This window comes from Rhipicephalus microplus, chromosome 8 (assembly GCF_043290135.1).
Source record: "Rhipicephalus microplus isolate Deutch F79 chromosome 8, USDA_Rmic, whole genome shotgun sequence".
Classification (NCBI taxonomy): domain Eukaryota; kingdom Metazoa; phylum Arthropoda; class Arachnida; order Ixodida; family Ixodidae; genus Rhipicephalus; species Rhipicephalus microplus.
Window position 1 is genome coordinate 22,446,225 of NC_134707.1, and position 18,477 is coordinate 22,464,701.

Below are 18,477 nucleotides of genomic sequence, written 5' to 3' on the forward strand. Positions count from 1 at the left end.
ATTGTCTTCGATTTAGTGATATATAAAGCTAATTTTCTCATATATGCGCCTTGATAAACATTAGTGATGAAAATTTTTGGCCTGTAGTTGTCAGCTGATGAACGCTACCCCTTTCATAACAGTGCGAAGGTGGCTGCTTATACGAAGTATTCGTCCAGCTCGCCACCGTCATGTTGGGTCAGCAAGCCATCAGGACCACGCACAACATCGTGGTCCCGTAAGTATACTTCCGGTATAACGCCATGTTGCAAGCGAAGCACAGAAATGATGTTTGAAATCAATCATGTATGCTTTATAAATTGTTCAAGAGATTCTGCAGATTGTTCTTTAATTAGTTTCATGGAAAATGAGAGAGTCAGTCGTGTTGAAACGATTCGCCCTAATTTTCGTTTTCCCGAGCTCTGATAATATCAGTTGAATAAATAAATGCACTGGCATTATTGGGCTAATGAATTTCTTTTTCATAGTGCCGATGCACCGCCGTTGCCGTCAGGAAACTCTCGTTAAGCGAGGAACTCGCCAAAAATTCAGTAGTGATGACATCGACTTGAGGTTCCCGCATCAATCCACCATGACGTCACAGATGTTACGGACTCACATAAGTCAATATAATTTTTACCGGTAAAAATGAATTTCTGTATGTTGCAAGAGCTAGACACCTAAAACAGAAAGGCTGAGGAAATTCTATGAACCAGTGTGACCAATAGCTTAGAAACAAGAAAGAGTAAAATACACGGCATGACATTGACATTCGGGTGCTAAGTTGAAGCGAAATTTTCAAGGAAACGATAAGATTCACTACTTTTTCTCACGACGCACCTATGACGGCAAGATTAAAAATACACCTCTCAAGGAATGCTTTACCAATCTCAACTGGTTCTTGTTGCACTTTGGTGTCTTTTTGCGACGTTAACCTTGCCATTCTACGCTGGAAAAAATCGCAGCATATCCACGGAGTGAATTGTGAAAGGGGAGAAGCGTCCGTCAGTTTTTCTGCGCTTCCATCCGTTCGTTCGTTCTTGCTTTTTTTCGTGCGTGCGTCCATCTAGTGAACACTCCAAGTCCCGCCATTTCGCATTGTTTCATCATATATTCATTATATAGAAGTCCCGCCATTTCGCATCGTTTCATATATATTCATTATATAGAAGTACCGCCATCGAGCGGACATTCCAAGGACTAAAGAAAAGGTAGCTACCGACTACTGCGACGACTACTACTACTACTACTACTACTACTACTACTACTACTACTACTACTGCAGACTGCACGGCTTAAGGAGCTTGGCTTCTGAAAATATCCACCCACCCACCCACCCACCCACCCACCCACCCACCCATCCATCTATATCTATCCATCTATATCTATCTATCCATCTATATCTATCTATCCATCTATATCTATCTATCCATCTATATCTATCTATCCATCTACATCTATCCATCCATCTATATCTATCCATCCATCTATATCTATCCATCCATCTATATCTATCCATCCATCTATATCTATCCATCCATCTATATCTATCCATCCATCTATATCTATCCATCCATCTATATCTATCCATCCATCTATCTATATCCATCCATCTATATCTATCCATCCATCTATCTATCTATATCCATCTATCTATCTATCTATCTATCTATCTATCTATCTATCTATCTATCTATCTATCTATCTATCTATCTGCCCGTTCGTCCGCTCGTGTAAAATTAGTAAATGTTGGGTTTTTACGTCCCGAAACCACGATATGATCATGATAGGGGCTGAAGTGGAGGGCCTCGAGGATCGCTTCTACGTGGAGTTCTTTTAACAAAAGAATGGAAGCACATCTAGCATTTTGTCTCCATTTAACAGTGGCCATCACGGCTGAGATTCCATCCCGCGACCTTCGAGTAAGCAGTGAAGCACCATAGCCACAGGACTACCGCGGCTGGGTATGCCTTTGTGCTCTTGTGGTTTCGTTAGCTCATAGCATACCGAAATGGACGCGGCCTGGTACTAGTGTATACGGAGGACGCGTAACGATGAACAGCGCACGATCATAATTGTACCTTTCACCACGTCACTTGTCATGTACTTTACAATACTTTTTTTGTATTCCAGCATATTCAAGGCGTGGTGGCGTCAGCGTCGCAGAAGACTCGGCAAGGAAATCATCGAGCCCAAATCGCAGCTCGCCCGCTGGGAGCAAGACTTCAACCTCGAGGAATGCCCCAAGCTCGCGCCCTTCGACGAGTACCTCGAAATGAGTGAGCACTGTGCGATCCCGCCTTCTTTCGCTTCTCAAGTCATTCTGAGGCGGGGAAACGGCACCACCTTAGCCCCCTGTGACTTCCGCCTAACCTCGTTGAACGAAGGCTTGCTTTTTATTGTGGCATAGGCTCAACCTGAAGACACAATATTTTACTTGTATATGTGCATTAGGTGTGCGTCGTAAGACCGGTGTTGCTTATTAAGTCGAGCAGTGCCTCGTAGAGTCTGTTACCATGTGTCCAGTGGTAATAGCTGGTCATGCCGCTGTCTCAAGGACAGCCTTGTAGAATGGTGATGGAAGTGTTCTGATTGGAACCTTTGCAATGTGCATAGGAAAATGCATCTGCTTGCATCCCTGCTGTAGAGCAGTGCGTACAGGTACACCCAGCCGTAAATGCGACCACTTCCACGCTGAGACAACAGGCGGCTGCATATATAGGAGCCACCTCGGCCTTTAGGCATGTTGTAATAATAATAATAATAATAATAATAATAATAATAATAATAATAATAATAATAATAATAATAATAATAATAACAGCACAAAGCAGTTAGCATATCTAGTAGTCTCTTGCTAAATGAAAAGTGCATCTGTTCATGCGTTAGGCGCTTAAAATCGTCCTTATTGTGTGGCCCAGATGGCATCCCTTCCACCATACTTACTCCAGCACTGACTGCAATAACTAATAACTGTCTTGATGCTTCCACATTTCCTTGCATGTTGAATACTGGGCGTAATTTTCCGGCATTTATTTTGGGCTGCAAAACTTATGTTTCTAGCTATCACCCAATATCTCTACTGTGTGCAACATCGAAGGTATTTGAGCTGACTCTTCACGGCATAATGTATGTTAGCGTAAGAAATTCATTGATTCCTAATCAACACGGATATTCCTGGCCGCTCAGCTACCAAAAATCTTGCTATTTTAATGACCCTAATCACCCCACCAATTTCTTAGAGAGGACAGACAGGTTGATGTAGTCTACTGTGACTTGAGCAAGGCTTTCGACGTGGTCAGCCACTTACTGGTTTTGGTTAAACTTACGAACTTTCCTGTTAACTTGTGAATCTCTTGCAGAACTATCGGCTTGATAGATCAAGTTATATTGCCGCAAATAGTCAAACGTCTTCCTTGTTCAAAGGTACTAACGGGGTCCTTGAATGTCTGTATTGGGTTTACTCTTATCTTTAACCTACGGTAACGACGTTTCTTTTGTAATTTGTTATTCTTTTTTATTCTTCTTTCTTCTTGTATGCCGGTGACATTAAAATGTTCAAGAAAATTCATGCAGTTAATGACTACCGCTTGCTGATCAGATTTGTGTTCTTTCTCTGAATGATGTGACAAGAATACTCTTTCCCTAAATACTTCAAAGATCAAGTTTATGAGTTAATCTTGCAAAACATCTATCCTATCATTTCAATACTTTGTCAATATCGTGTCGTTATGTAAGGTTTATGAGCTCAGCGATCTTGGTGTTCTTTTTGATAGCATACTAATTGTATCTGCTCACACTAAACGTACTATTCAGTGAGACCTTCGTTTTCTCGGCTGTTTGCAGAATCTATCAATAATTCAGTCCTTGTACAGCCTTTCATAAACTGTACACCACATTATGTCTTTCTCAACTTGAGTATGCTACCGAAATCTGAAATGGCATTGCTAAATCTGGCATTGACGTCATTGGGTGAGTCCAGCAAAAGTCTTAAGCATTTACAACCATCGTTTTGCTAGAAATGACTCTGCATCTTGTTATAACGCTGTCAGAGTATTATTATTGGCATCAATTCACCGCCGACAAAATCGCACTCACCTCTTTCTTCTTTACGAACTAGTTCACAGTATGATATCCTGCCCTTCTTTGCTTTTGAGTTGTGTAAATTTTTAGATTTTGCGTAAATTAACCAGAGAGAATCGACCATTTCAAGTACCTGCCAACGTATTCCAACACTCTACTGCTCACAAAATACAGTCTATGTAATACTAACTTTCATAATGTTGATGTTTTTTCACAGCCCACTGTCATTGTTTTCATCTCAGCTTTGCATTGTCTTATATAGATTTTTATGGTGTGCAGATTGTTCACTTTCACGTTTTTCAAGAAGCCTTCCACACATCAGTGCATTGTTCCCTTTATTCTTCGCTGCTATTCCACGATTCTTGTCTTGTCTAATTCTTCCCATATTGCGCCGATTTTTTTTCTTTTCTCTGTGCGTTTTCAATCTTTTTATTTATTTTTTCTGTTGACTGCATTGTATTGTTTATTTTTATAGTTTTATTTTCGTGTGTGCCTGCACTAATACATCATGTTTGTTCCAGGGCACCTTAAATAAATGATTGATGAATTAAGCGATTGATTATTACTAAAAATAAATGCCAATCTTCCGTCCCAAAACTACGATATGATTGAAAGCCGCTCTAGGGGAGTGCTCCCAAACTTTCGACATCCTGGGGTTCTTTAACGTGCTCTTAAACCAATGCACACATCCCTAGCGTTTTGTTCACATCGATATGCGTCTGGCGCGGTCATGATTCGATCCCGTAAACCTTCGACTTCCTGGAGTCACTTAACGTGCTCTTAAACCCATGTACACATCCCTAGCATTTCGCCTACATAAAAAGTGCGCCTTCTGTGACCGGGATTCAATCCCATGACCATCGGGTCAGAAGTCAGGCACCATAACCACAAGCCAACAGCGGTGGGTTATCTTAAAACTACTTTAGATAACTCACTGCGGTTGGCTTGTGGTGACCATTATATTTTATAAACATGATATTAGAACATATACTTAGATTACTAAACCAAAATTATCTTCCAATGCCATCCAATATAACTCTTAATCACCATCATCGACTTCGTATCAATTTTCCTTAGTACTTTTTCTTGGACCGGAAGAGCTCTTAAGAGAAACAAGACCTTCACTGGTCGTGGTCGTGCTAGTTGGTGGTAACGACTGTCTTTTTTTGTCCCCGTCGCAGCAATCCAGTTCGGCTTCGTCACCCTGTTCGTGGCCGCGTTTCCTCTGGCGCCCCTGTTCGCGCTCATCAACAACGTGTGCGAGATAAGGCTCGACGCTTACCGGTACAGCAAACGGTTGCGTCGACCTGTCGCCGAGAGGGTGCCGAATATCGGTGCGGGTTTACCTTTGTGACGTGTGCCTTGTGTGACCGACGTGTACACAAATCAGGCCCGTAGCCAGAAATTTCTTCGAAAGTGGGAGGGGGGGGGGGGCTCAGGCTGCTCTTTTCCCATAGCTACGGGCAATACACAAACGTCCAGTTATGCAACTGAACGACTTATGCTTGATTCCAAACGACTCTGCTGCATCTGTCACTGACGAGAGGGCGCGTCGTATAATTCTTATTTGCAGTCTCAGTACAGTGTTGCAAAAGGTTACTGTAGCCTCAGTATCGCCGGCATCGGCCGCCAGTGATGCGAAGCAAATGATTCGTTAGCAGAACACATGCTCATGCTCAAAAGTCTCTCCTCTTTACACCCGTATTAACAAGGTTCCCTGGCAGTAACGTAGCCCAAAATTCTTAAATGAAGGGGAGGAACTAACCTTTGTGCGTGTTCGTGTGTGCGTGTATGCTAAACTGAAAATTTTCTAAGGGGACAGCCCCTCATCTTGCTGGTTACGCCCCTTCTCCGTCGGTACGCCGGTTTCCCATCAGGGAAGTTGCAGGTATAATTCACCCCCCCCCCCCTTAATGAGTACACCAACGAGCCAGATTTTGCTGTCTGTATATTCGCTATAGGCTGTGTGCTCTAGGCCTACTGCTGCATCTTGGCATCTTTACAATTGCGTCCGTGGGTGCATTTCGAGGAAGAAAAAAGACTAGTACGAAGCGCAACGTGGCAGTCTTCCAAGTCCAGTCTCAAACCTAAAGGGAACACTGAATAGAAAAACAATTTGTGTTGTTTTAATAAATGTCAACTTCATGGTACCAAGAGCACCATTACTCTCGTCAGACGGCATTTGCTGAGCGACAAAACGCGCAAGAAGAAAATACAGGTGGCGGCACAGCCTTATAGTGCCTCTTCCCCCCCCCCTTCCCCCCATCTTGCCGTAAAGTATTGAGAGCGTCTGCTTGGATTGTATAATGTTTTGTGTAATACTTTGTCGCTAAAATGGTTTCATAGTTTTCTGAGGGACACATAGCCTTAACGCAGCAAATTTTTCAAAAAAATTATGAAACCTATTCCGCAAAAATACGTAGTCTGACTTTAAAATTTGCAACGCCCCACTGACGTTTGCGTGCTGCAGTATCGGCGTGAAATTGAAACACGAGACTTCAAAATTTTATTCTATCTAATAATCTGCCTGAACGCTGCACAATGTAACCTCCAGTCATGAGCCTGTGTTTCATGCTGCTTCCTTAATGCGTTTTTTTTTACCAGCTCCCAAGCGGACGCCATTGCAACTTATGTCTTTTATCTTGTGTTGATTTCTCGCAGGCGCATGGCAAGCCATCTTGAGGCTCCTTGCCCGCTGCGCCGTGATTTGCAATGTGAGTTTGCTAAAAAAAAACATAGTTGCGAATGATGCACCCAAGCGATTGTAATGCAATAGCTTACTGAAATTTTCATTTCCTTGCCCTACCTAGGCACGGGAGAAATAAGGATTCTCGCAAAAAATCTTCCATTCACTACTTCGAGTTTTCCTGAAACATCTAAGCAAGAATGCTTTTGAAAACCATGTAGGTAGTTATATTTGGACTGTTGGGTTAATGTTGAAGAATTAACACAGGAATACGTATTCGTGAAAACTGACGTAGTTTCTGATAACTATTTTATGTATTCCAAACATGCCATCAGATTGTTAGCATTGCATTTATATAAGAGACTAGCATGGTACCGCCACTTATCATTTTCATTAAAGGGGCCCTGAAACACTTTTTGAAGTAATCATGGAATGAATTGAATAGAAGAGTTTATTATCTCACGAATCGAACGCCGCAAAAATTTTAAGAATCCGTCCAGTGCGAGTGGAGTTACAAAGGTTTGTCACATGCTGCGATTGCATTCTCTTCTCTCGTCCCGACAAACGCGCTGGAAGCTAAACAGGGAGGGATGGCAGGGCCACAGAAAAACGTCACACGCACGTTGTGACCTTGAAAGCTTTTTTTCTTCTTCGAATGCGCGGCTTTGTCAGTGTGATCGCGCGCGCATGCGTGTACAAGTAGCGGCCTCCCGCGGCGATCTCTGAAAATAGTGGGGGCGTCATGTTCAAATCAGCCAATGGCTGATAGATGGGCTTGCTACGTGTGATTTGCGGGCATATTGCGCGATTTGTCGAGAGAAGAGAAAGCAATCTTTAGCTGACTTTGATAATTTATTGTGAATTCCACGCCGCATGCTGCGCTATAATATTTGGCTTCCGTGTTGTCGGGAGCCTCTACTACCGATCGGCAGCAATTTCTGACCACGCTCAAGAAGTGTTGCAGGGCCATTTTAAGTTAGCAAGCATAGCTCAATTAGTTTGATGGCCCTTTCAAATTTTTAGAAGTGTCTCAGTTTGTGCAGAAAAGGAGAAGATAATCATTATGCAGGAATTCAAAACTGTGGAAGATGCACTGTATATTTGAAAATTACATTGGCTTGTCAATGAATTGACTCGAAGTATTCAAGTTAACGTGCATTCTACTTGAAAATGCATACGTAACAAATAATACGCATACATAACGCATACATAACGAATATATCATCCTAACGGCTGCTGATATGAATCACAATACCCTCGAGAAATCAATTTTCACGAAGTGAATATACCAAAATTAGCTCAAAGCGTGTAATCGTGAAGATTTATTAAAAAGGAAACACGGCACTTTCGACTTACAGACAGTTCTGTATTACTATATCACTCCGTGGCGTAGCCACAAGGTGAAACTCCGAACCTGTGTCCTTCAACCCCTCTCCCCCAAAATTCTTTTTCGTCATGTTATACCGAGCATAAAATGGTCACTTCAATATGAATTCCCCCCCCCCCCTCCCGATAAAAACGTCTGCCTACGCCCCTGCACCCTATAGGCTACTTACAACAGTCACAGATGTTGCCATCTGTGTTACATGCCATGGCAAATCTGTACCTGTGTATTCAAGGGACACTAATTAGGAAAAAAACTACTTTTATCGTGTAAATAATTGAGCAATTCGGGTAAAAATAAGTGAGAAAATGCAGGTGGCGACGCACTGTAAAGTTTGAGCACCAGTAGCCGTGACGTCATTGACCTTGACGGCATCTCCTAGGTACTGCGTGGTTCCTAGTGCGCAAAAATATGCATCGTCCTTCGATCGAGCCAATCATGAAGTACCCCTCTGACACATTTTCTCAGTGCGCCGGAAACGTTTTTAGGAAGAAGACCGATAGGACAGAGCGCACACAACCATTTTGTTGCACGAAAGGTGGCAAGATATGTACACAGTCAAGAGGGTAAGGGAATCACACACACAAAAAAGGAACAAATGATGGTGCATGCGCCAGATCATCCTATTCCAATCTTGAAATGAAAATTTAACTGACAAGATACTTTCCTGTTTGCGATCCCCTCGCCCTCTTGCATTAGCAACCAACCAAATGCATTACCAACCAACCCAAGTAGCCACCTTTTTTACTGCACCCCTCCACCATTATTTACGCCATCGACGTACATCAATTAGACCGCACCCCGACGCTTCTGCACCATCCCGCTGCAGGCGTTCCTGATCGCCTTCACGAGCGAGTTCATTCCGCGGCTTGTGTACCAGGTGCGCCACAGCAAGGGGCTCAGCCTGAGCGGCTACACAAACTTCACGCTGGCCACGTTCGACACCAGCGACTTCGACGACGCGCACCGGCCCAACAATGGCACGCTACACGGAGCCATTGTGCGGGAGTGCAGGTACCACGCTCATTTTCATCATGCGTGCATTCCGCTATGGCTATCGAACGCCACTGAGAGATCACAGCGTGTGCGGGCATTAAGCTCAACAGTACACACTCTGTTCCAGTGTAGTAGCAGTGGGTATCTGGGCAAGTTGGTGATCCCTAGCATGGTGTTAGATATATCTAACACCATGATGATCCCTAGTCTCCTTTTTTTTTTCGTCGGCGCAATGGGAATATTTAGCCGGGCAACGATATCGGGGGGTATTCACCTGACGTCAAAGCGCACCATTTTGTTGTTGGACGACCCACAGCTTCGCTTTTCTGGAGATAAGCAGATCGAATAAGAAAGCGTGCCTTTCAATGTGGTGGCTGAATAACAAAATCACGGCTGCGATGACGTCAGCGTATACTCACTATATGGTGTTTGATTCATACGTGAAGAACACATATCAACAGTAACATATTGCCACACGCGTTTGCGTCTTTTTTTATTTACATGATTGGGCTTAACCAAAAGGTGTTAGCACCGCTCGGCACAAGGCACGCCAGGGGGTATGGGAGCTTCACGATCGTTTAGGAGTCTTGTCAGAAGACTGCGTGCGCAATAGAAACTGCTCAGTTTATCCTGGAATTCTTACCGCGATCACCGGCAAGGTTCCTGGCACGTTCGGTTGTGCTTGTATAGTTTCAGACGTGTTGCGCCGACGAACAGATTGATTGATTGATTGATTAATACGTGGGGTTTAACGTCCCAAAATCACCATATAATTATGAGAGATGCCGCAGTGGAGGGCTCTGGAAATTTCGAACACCTGGGGCTATTTAACGTGCACCCAAATCTCAGCACACGGGCCTACAGCATTTTCGCATCCATCTAAAATGAAACTGCCGCAGCCCGGATTCAATCCCGAGACCTGCGGGTCAGCAGCTGAGTACCTTAGCAACTAGACCTCCACGGCGGGGCCGGACGAACAGATTATCGACGACCACCGACCTTGCTAAACGTTATCGTAGTATTGAGACTTCTTATCGCTTGTATAATGAAGGGTGATTTTTTGGGCACAAGTTCACTATTTAAAGCTCCATCGTCAGCCATCTGATTACCACCTTTATAACCAGTACAACGTGACAATACTCAAGAAGTAATCAGCAACCGACACTTACAAACGTGTTTGAATATTTCAAATTTCGGCAATCTTTGCTATCACTTTTGTATTCGCTCAGGAAGTTCACCATTTGAGGTCCTCGAGTACTTCGTTCTGTTACACCACGCGGTACCTTGCCGCTTGTCACAGTTTACGGGAAGGGATCCTGACTTTAGCCCATTCCCGCTTTCTTACTACGCTCGAGCTGTAACCCTGAATATGACACACTGGTGGACAATATAAAACGCACGTCTACCACGCAATTGTGGTGCATGGCGGGGTCGGTCATAGAGATGACGTCATCGCGTAAAGATATATACATTTTTTTTTTGCGTCACTCGTGTCCGACGTCGCGGTACACGGACGGTCGAATTTCGCTTTTGAAAAGGCATCTAAGGCTTTAGCTTTAACGCACGGGTTTCTGATTATTCGAAGGCTAATTCATACAACTCGAAGAATGCCACGGAGCGTCTCCTGCGACGACCACAAGTATGGCGCCACAAATATTGATCTGTGACGTCACGGTGATGCCATGATGTCACGTCTCTCAGAGAGGGTCACGTGGATTTTTGGCGAGAAATTAAGGTACTTTTGTGGGATTTTGCGAGACGTATGCGAGGCCTTGCCAAAGCTTAAGCTCTCAAAGAAGTGTCGTCCTAATTGGAAGTCTTGCGATAGCAGGTTCTAGCTATTGCTCTGACTTCTTGACACGCTGGGCGTCATTAAAGAATTTTTTATCCCGCAGGTATGTGGGATTCCGCGAGCCTCCTGGTACAGAGAATGAGTACCAGTTGTCCGAGACCTTCTGGGTCATCACCACTGCCCAACTATGCTTCGTCGTCATATTCGAGGTGAGAAGTCGACGCTAATCCACAATGCCGATGATTTCACCCTACAAGCCACTAGTGTTGTCATAATATTTTAACACATGCACTTGAAAAATCATAACATTTGAGTTGGGTAACATTATGTCATGTAGTATTAGCAGTAACAGCTATGGTTGAGCCGAATGATTCAAGTGAGACTCGTTACCTAGAGTGACTATGTGAACTGGGAGTCATTAAAACTCCCATATTAAATGCAATTGCATGCATTTGAGGGAACTCTTAATTGTCGCGTATGAATGGGAACTACGAATCTAGAAGTGTATTGGTCGCTGAAGACAGCCTTTAAAGGGAACGTTAAGAGAATCTAGAACGTCTACTGACATTTACTACGAGGTTAGTGATGAACAAATTCTAGAGATTTCTGTAAAGAAATTGTACATAACGTGCACAGGTAAACTTCATAACTTTGTGTATATGAAGTACGAGCTATTTATCATCTGGAAGTCGTATTCAATACGTCTATAGATGTAGTGTAATTATTGTTTAAAGGCTTTGCATTTCAGATTTTCATTTATCGATTGTCACTGATTGAAATGCTGTGCGCGAATGTCTATGAAGCCTGCGATAACCCTTCATCACTCTGCCTTAAAATACTGTTAAATACTGTTTTGTACTGCCGACAAATAAATGCTACAAAATGTTCCATAACAATTTCTACAGGTGGTCAGACTGTAATTTTGTTCGTTTATGAATAGCTATGGTATTTGTCGTGAGAGACATCTCTATAGCATCAGTATTTGTCTAATAATATGTGGAGTAAGTTCTGCAAATATTTTATAAAACTTTCCGGAGACTCGTATAGCGGTTTTGTTTGTTTATCGGCAGCTAGTGCTCACACGAAGAGGTATATCAGCAGTGGCACCAGTCTACACCTAAGTTTATGTAGAATAAATGCGACAGAATATTTTATAAAACTTCATAGGGTGTCCTGGTGTAGGTGTTTTTTTTTTGTGTGCACGTTAAAGAACCCCAGATGGTCAAAATTTCCGGAGCCCTCCACTACGACGTCTCTCATAATCATATGGTGGTTTTGGGACGTTAAGCCGCACATATTAATCTGATGTAGGTTTGTTTGTGACTAGCTAGCGGCTGCTGGGTCTGGTATGTAGTGGCACTACTCTTCATTTAATTTTGTATATAATTCTACAGAACGTTCTACAAACCAGTCCACAGTATGCCTAACTGTAGTTTTATTAGTTTTAAGTATTTAGCGGTTGCTAGAAGTCGTATCTATCTGCAGTGCCACCAACCGTCCCCTATGTGTGCCTATGCTGAAACATTTTGCCGACTTTTTTTTTTGCTTCACTCCCGTCAACGCCCCGGTTCTTTTATCGTTTTCATCGCAGCACGTGGTCTTCTTCATCACTGGCGTCGTGGCCGGCATGATCCCGGCCATGCCTAAGTCAGTGGCTCAGCGCATGAAGCGGGAACAGATCGTCGTCCAGGACCTCATCGCCAAGTTGCAAGACAGTGACGCGGCCGCATCCGTAGCAGCCACGGCGCAATTAATGATGAACAGCTGATTAGTATACTGTGCATGCGACTCACCGCGACTACCTAGTTTCTCACGGTCGAGTCAGCCATATTGTTGAACGTTTGTTGTAATCCATTATTGCGTGTCGTAATGATTGGCCCGGTTTGAGGCAGGGACTTTTACGTTAGGCCGTACAAGAAACTTTGTTTTCTCACATTTCCTCCCCTTGAACGTTTTTGTGCAAATTTACCGCGTTATGTAGTTGTTAGTGAAAGTGCATTTTTTATGTCTTCCTTCGAAGTGAACAAGAATTCGTTAGCGCTAGGAGTTTGTGTGCTTGACAACCTTTCTGCAGGCACCATACCACCAGTTGTTCCACGTTTTGTAAAGGTTAGCGCTGGACGAATTGAAACAATAGTGCAGCCGCGTAGATTCCATGCAAAGTCGAGAAAGACTTCTAATAGAACATTTTAATTAGTTAAGTTCAACTTGGTGTGGGCGTATCGTTCCGCATTTGTCAGTGGTTTTACTATTTCTGAGCTATAGTATCGCCTACGAGATGTTTCTTGATTCGTTGAATGTTCTTTAGGGACACCGAACGTGCTAGAACGTTACACAGTTCATGAATCTCGTGTCAGTACGCTTTCACACGGTATTCAACCATAGCGCTTTGCCACTCATTATGAAAAAAATAAATTCAACGTGAAGCTCACGCCTCGACAATTGCTTTCTTGCTGACGATTTAAAAACACTTCCAGAAAAGCCGTATAGAGGTGAACTCATATCACAGCAAACGTGTTTCCGTGGTAGCCGTCCTTGTTTCGATACAGGTGGACCTGATTTTCCCGCTCCCAAAACACTTTGTTCCTTCTTCCTTGTAGGGGCTTGCTCCTTTTGCTGGAGGGTTGTCTGTAGTCGTTGCACTGGTGTGTACGCTAGTTTTCATTGCTCCCGCTAGAGGCATAGCTGTTCTCTTCGCTTCAAGAGCGCCCACAAGACGGCGCGCCGCCGCTCAGACGACGCTCGCTCGCCTGAGCTAGTGTCTAAATTCTAGCCACCCTAGCTGAGCGCAGCGAGCGAGGCTAAGGAGCCTACATGAACGGCCGTTTTTAGGGTGGAGACATCTTAATAAGTGCCTTCAAGAAACTCAGCCAAAACCAGCGGGCAACGGGGCACGCTGTTGCCAGCTTCCACCAAATTCAGCATAGTTTTCTGTGCACCGCCATTTTGGAGCCAACCAACACACAACACCCGGGCTTTTGACAGCGGCGGTTCTCAGGGTCGTGTAAGCGACCCAGTTCTCAAAGTGAGCGCACGAAGAAATTCGCAGCCCATACACAAACACTTGCGACATAATACTGAGGTTACGCTGACACGAACGCAAGCGTGGCAACAGCTCAGACTAGCGAGCGCGTCTACGTACGAACGCGCGGACGCGTCCCTTTTGTGGGCTTCCTACTCGCAATGCGTGGACGCAGCAACGACAACTTCAGTTATCTACTCATTCGCGAACACCGCGAAACACATATACGTGTGCCGCAGGAAAAAACAGTGAACGAAATACGCAGTACTCACAGAGCAAATACGAGACGCACTGGTGGGCTCCCAGCCGTCTCGCTTCACTTCAGCCAGCCATAGTTGTCGTCGGCCAGGCTCGCTGGGAAGCGGAACATTCGCACCCCCTTTCGGTTGTGGTTAGTGCAGAGCGGTACGCAGCATCCAGGCATTCTAAGGCTTCACCGGCAGCGTTTAACACGCTACCGCAACGTTCGACGCCGCATTATTGAGAACTAAACGCAACCGGGCGTAGACGCAGTGCGGGCACCAAGATGGGGGCGACAGCGCGGCGTTGTTGTCTGGCAACATTGTGTTTTGGCGGGTGGCGGTGCGCTGGCGGCATGTAGTGGGTCAAAGGCTGACATCACCCTAAAAACGGCCGTTCATGTAGGCTCCCTAAGCGAGGCTAAGGTCCCTAGATGAAACAAGTTTCCAGCGAGGTTGCATACTGGCTCCACACAGTGGGCGAAGACCACGATCACTGCGCATCGCGATGAGCAGCGAGCAAGAAAGAGACGCGCGTTCGAAATGCTGGTTGTGGAAGTGGTGTGAACGCCGTGGTCGACGCCGCTCCAGGCGTCGCGCGTTGCAGCTTTTTGAGTGCCGACAATGTCGCGTCTGCCGACAGCCCAATGTGTGTTGTACACAGAGGACGGCTCGCGCGCTGTGCATATAACTGGTACAGCCCACCGTCAAATGGCCCCCAGATGGATGCGTAGGGGATGGTTGTCCAAGACAGGGGGTGATATCATGTTTGTGGGCGGACAGCAGGGCATGTGGAATGGCTCTTCAAAAAAAAAAAACCAGCATATTAGGTGTATGTGCAATCACACCACAATAACTCTCGTCCAACGTTTTTATATGATGATTATTCAGCATATGTACAGATAATTCATTGTTTACTGGATTTAATCTCTGGAGCAAGCTTCTTCATCATAATTCACTTCGTGGATATGCGGGGAATTTTTCAGCTGGAATTTGAGCACTATTAACACTTGTAGATGTATTCCCATCGAGTGACTGAACCTACATAAAAAATTATCCACCTTATACACAAAGTGTCTCTTGACGGGAAGAGTACCAGAGTCTTGGAAGAACGCCAACATCATCTTAATCCATAAAAGAGGACACGTCAAGGACTTGAAAAATTACAGGCCGATCAGCTTAATCTTTGTTCTCTACAAACTACTTACAAAAATAATAGCAAATAGAATCAAGGCCATATTAGAGTTCAATCAGCCAAAGAACCACGCAATATTTTAACCGGCTACTCCACAATGGGCCATATTCATACTATCAATCATGTAATAAAGAAATGTGTCGAATACAATCAATCCCTATAAATCACTTTTATAGATTACGAGAAGGCGTTTGACTCGGCCGAGACATCAGCAGTAATGCAGGCACTACGTAGTCGGGGTATCGCAGAACCCTACATAAACATACTGGAAAAAATCTACAAAGGATCTACAGCCGCCATACTTTTCCAAAAAGAAAGCGAAAGAATCCCAATATTGAAGGGTGTAAGACAGGGAGACGGGATCTCTCCAATGCTATTCACTGCGTGTTTACAGGACTTATTCAGGACCCTAGACTGGGAAGAGTTAGGGATAAGAGTAAAAGGGGAGAACCTTAATAACCTGCGATTCACTGATGACATTGCCTTGAGTAACTCAGGGGACGAAATACAGTTCATTATTACTGAACTGGACACGGAAAGGAAAAAGGTATAGGTGGGTCTTCTGCAGAAAACGAAAGTAATGTGCAACAATCTTGGCAGAAAACAGTACTTTGTGATACGTGAAGAGGCACTGGAAGTTGTTAAGGAATGTGTCTACTTAGGACAGGTAATAACCTCCAAGCCGAACCACCAGAGTGAAGTAACTAGAAGAATAAGAATGGGGCGGAGCACATTCGGGAAGCATTCTCAAATCACGATTGGTAGATTGTCACTATCCCTCAAGAGGAAGGTATGTAACAGTTGCATCTTGCAAGTAGTTACCTACGGAGCAGAAACCTGGAGGCTTTCAAAGAAGGTTCAGCTTAACTTGAGGACGACGCAGCAAGCGATGGAAATGTGTAACGTGAAGAGACAATAAGAGAGCAAAGTGGGCCAGGGAACAAACCGGGTTAAGTATATCATAATTGAAATCAAGAAAAAGAAATGGACACGGACCAGACACGTATCACGTAGGTTGGCTAACCGGTGGTCATTAAGGGTAACTGACTGGATTCCCAGAGAAGGCAAACGCACGAAGGGGAGACAGAGTTAAGTGGGCCGATGCGATTAAAAAGTTTGCGGGTATTACGTGGCAACGGAAAGTGCAAGACCGGGTTGATTGGCGGATCATCGGAGAGGCTTTTGCCCTGCAATGGCTGTAGTCAGGCTGATGATGATGATGATCACGATAACGATGATAATATGTACTCCACTTTATATATTCTAACGGCATTGGAACCCACCCGCTTACGTAAGTGCCGGCCATAGCATACGCTAAGAGACTCGCTCGCTGGTTTCCGTGCCGACCGGTTGTGCCCTCGCGATCTCCGACGTCAGCGTAGCTCTGGCTGACTGGGCTGGCCCTACGTCATCTCCTGACGCCGACCTTTGACGACAGCGCAGCTCTGACCTACCGGACTTGCCCTACGCCATCTCCTGACGCCGACAAGAGCTCTCGCAAGTGGTGCCCCGTCCTCGGACTCCTGTGACCGTGTTTTCATCTTTCCTATCTCTCCCATCCCCTCGATATGTCCTCGCTCGCTGGCTTAGCGCATCTTTCTCTCTATATATACCTTTAATCCCATTCGTTTAATCCCTCCTCACCCCTATCCCTTGTGAGCTACTGTTGAGGTGTCGCTCCCTGAAGCAGACAGTTACGGGGCTCACTTTTCTCTTCCCTTCTCTCTTAGAATCACTTTGTGTGTGGTGTGTGTATCCGCAAAGAGCGAGCGGGGGCGGTCTAAACGGCGAACGTCATCCGCGTGACTGCAGCGCACCAACCGCAGCATGAACGGCGAATTGGCGCCGGAAGTGTTTTGAATTGTCATACATGAATCCACTGTTTGAATGAAGCTTCGTCAAGGAGCTTGACACTCCCGCGCGTTGACGCGTGCGACTGTTCCAGCGGTGCATTTTCAGGGCGCAGTTCAATTTTCGCGCACTTATACGGTGTTCTATTATCATAGAACGAATACTTTGTCGCTTAATCTCATTGACGCAATAATGCGTTTTCATTTGTTTCGGTGCCTTTGGTTGATTAAAACAATTGCGCGCATCTTTGGTGATTGTCTTCCCATCGCTGAGATAGATCACGGAGAGTCCAAATTAACCTCAGCTTCACTATACAAACGTCACAATCGTGTCGTGGTATTTGCGCCCCAGAATTGTGTTCTCAGTCAAACCAGCAGGGAGCAAGCCTACATTCGTATAGATAGATACAGATAGATAGACAGTTAAAAAAAATACAGTTAAAAAATCTCACTGTAGCTGCTATCGTTAACGGCACTTTTGTTTATTCCTACCTCAATCTAGCTTATCCTCAATGAGGGTGGATGTGAAAAAGGATAAGCTTGTCGGAAGCGGTCAACAAGGTGAATCTGTGGGCTTCAGTCGCGCAGAGTTCCGACAAATACAGGGCGTCCGTGTTCCTTACGAAATACCGCAAGAGCGACAGCAATGTTTCAGTGATAAATAATCCGTACAGTATATCAGTATACTTAAGGGCTCATTTTCCGTGTTTTGACACAATAATAATGAGATCTAACAGACAATAATGCCGAGGAATGTATAGGAGAAGTTATTAGGCAGAATTGTAATGTAAACGTGAAGAAAGAAAAGTGGGTGAAAAGATAACTTGCCGTGAGCACGAACCCAACCTGCGACCTTCGAATAACGCGTTCTATGCTCTTATATATATTAAAAGCGAAGCGACACAAAATGCAGAATGCAGAGACCCTTTAGGAATCCTTGTTCAGCGCTTTCTCGACCCATATCAGAGCAAGCACAGCACTGCCAGCTGCCTTTCAGCCCGATAGATATGGCCCAAACAAACCCGCGCGAAATCTCTTCGCACTTTCACAACCACCTTCTCGCCCTTGCGATAAGGTACGTCGCACTACTGCAGCTCACAGCGCCGCCTTCAAATGAAAAGAGGAAACGCAAACACACCACAACTCGAGCAGCTGCGGTATTGCACCCTCTTTGTGTGTGTTCGCAGCCAAGAGAGGGTACTGGCACAGCAAGAAGTCCATATACAGTGGGCTGAAAAGCTTCTGCAAAGT

The 18,477-nt window shown here is 44.7% G+C and overlaps 1 protein-coding gene across 1 annotated transcript; it reads left to right on the forward strand.

Moving 5' to 3' along the window:
* Positions 1-1,990: 1,990 nt before the first annotated feature.
* Positions 1,991-13,150, forward strand: LOC142769402 (anoctamin-1-like). The gene is made up of 7 exons (XM_075872621.1): positions 1,991-2,004; positions 2,113-2,258; positions 5,244-5,396; positions 6,724-6,776; positions 8,962-9,146; positions 11,024-11,129; positions 12,512-13,150. Exons 1-7 carry the CDS (start codon positions 1,991-1,993, stop codon positions 12,686-12,688), a joined length of 834 nt encoding a protein of 277 aa, XP_075728736.1. The 3' UTR covers positions 12,689-13,150.
* Positions 13,151-18,477: the final 5,327 nt, after the last annotated feature.